General features: G+C 77.3%; 1 protein-coding gene across 1 annotated transcript in view; it reads left to right on the forward strand.

Moving 5' to 3' along the window:
• The window catches only part of EMIHUDRAFT_452202 (hypothetical protein), a gene marked incomplete at its 3' end in the record, with an annotated part of 1,178 nt that extends 938 nt beyond the window's left edge, over positions 1-240 (forward strand). Inside the window, exon 2 of the mRNA XM_005764766.1 lies at positions 63-240. Coding sequence (XP_005764823.1) covers positions 63-240 — 178 coding nt within the window. The remainder of the gene's footprint in view (positions 1-62) is intronic.
• Positions 241-1,293: the final 1,053 nt, after the last annotated feature.

Genomic DNA, 1,293 nt, shown 5'->3' on the forward strand with positions numbered 1-1,293 from the left:
GCCCGAGGCGGCCCGGCGCGAGGTCGAGCTAGCGTCCGCGTCGGCGTCCGGGATCGCATCAGAGTCGGCGGGGACGTCGACGGCCGCGAGGCGGAGCTGGTCGCGCGCGAGCTCGTGCCAGTGCGGCATGAGGTCGCCGGCGTGGCGGACCGCGAGGCCGTGCAGCGGGCCCGAGGCTGCGAGCGTCTTGAGCAGCTGGGTCGCGAGGTGCGACACCTCCGTCTCGACGGCCGGCGGTGAGGTGACCTCGGCCCAAGCCGACTGCACCTCGGCCCACAGCGCCGCCACCCCCTCTGGCACCGAACCCTCTTCCGCCGCCGCGTATTCGGGCGCGTCGGCGCCGCCGCCCACCGCGCCGCCGCCTCCCTGCTCGCCGCCTCCGCCGATGCCAAGGCTGCGGCGGGCGCTCGCGACGGCGTCCACGACTAGCGGCCACAGCGTCGTGGGCTGCGAGCGAGCGATCGCCTGCAGCAGCGGCGGCGCGTGCGCCCAAGCGCGCGCGAACCGAATGCGGAGCACGCCGAGCGAGTAGTAGGCGAGGGCTCGCGTCGCGTGGGGCGGCATCGCGCCGCCGCTCGTAGCCAGGCGCGTGAGCGCCTCGGCGTCGAGCACGAGCTGGCGGGAGGTTGGCGCCTGCGGCGACGCCTCGAGGGCGAGGCAGAGCTCGAGCATCCGCGCGGTGGAGCCCTTCTCCGCCGCTGCCGCCGCCGCGCCGTCCGCCGCCGCCACGCCGAGCCGCTCCAGCTCCGAGAGGAGGTCGAGTGCCGCGCACCGCACCGCAGCGCCGCCGTGGGAGAGGCTCGGCAGCAGAGCGTCCCACAGAGCGCTGAGCGGCTCCGAAAGCGCCGCCGCGCCGCCGCCCACGCCACCGCCGCCGGCCGCGGAAAGAGTGCGCGCGGCGGCGGCGCAAGCCTGCAGCAGAGCGACGGACGGGCCGGGGGCAGCGGCGAAACCTGCGCCGCCGCCCGCGCCGCCTTGCGCCTGGCGGGACGGCTGGGCCTGGTTCAGGTGGGCCCGCAGCGCGGCCACTCCAAGCCGCAGCAGCTGTCGCGGGCCCTCGTCGGCAGCGGCGTCGGCGGCGGCGGCGCTGCGGCGGCGCGCCTTTTTCGAAGCCGACACCGAGGGCGAGGGCGTGCTGGCGACGAGTGCGTTGAGCGCCGCGGCTGCGACGGCGGCCATCTCGTGCCCTGCAGCTCGAGCGGCTGGGTGAGGCGTCGCCAGAAGGCTGCGCAGAGCGACGCGGCAGCGCTCGGCGACAGCCGTGGGCAGCGGCGCACAGCACGCCAGCGCTGA

Source organism: Emiliania huxleyi (genome assembly GCF_000372725.1).
Source record: "Emiliania huxleyi CCMP1516 unplaced genomic scaffold EMIHUscaffold_58, whole genome shotgun sequence".
NCBI classification, from domain to species: domain Eukaryota; phylum Haptophyta; order Isochrysidales; family Noelaerhabdaceae; genus Emiliania; species Emiliania huxleyi.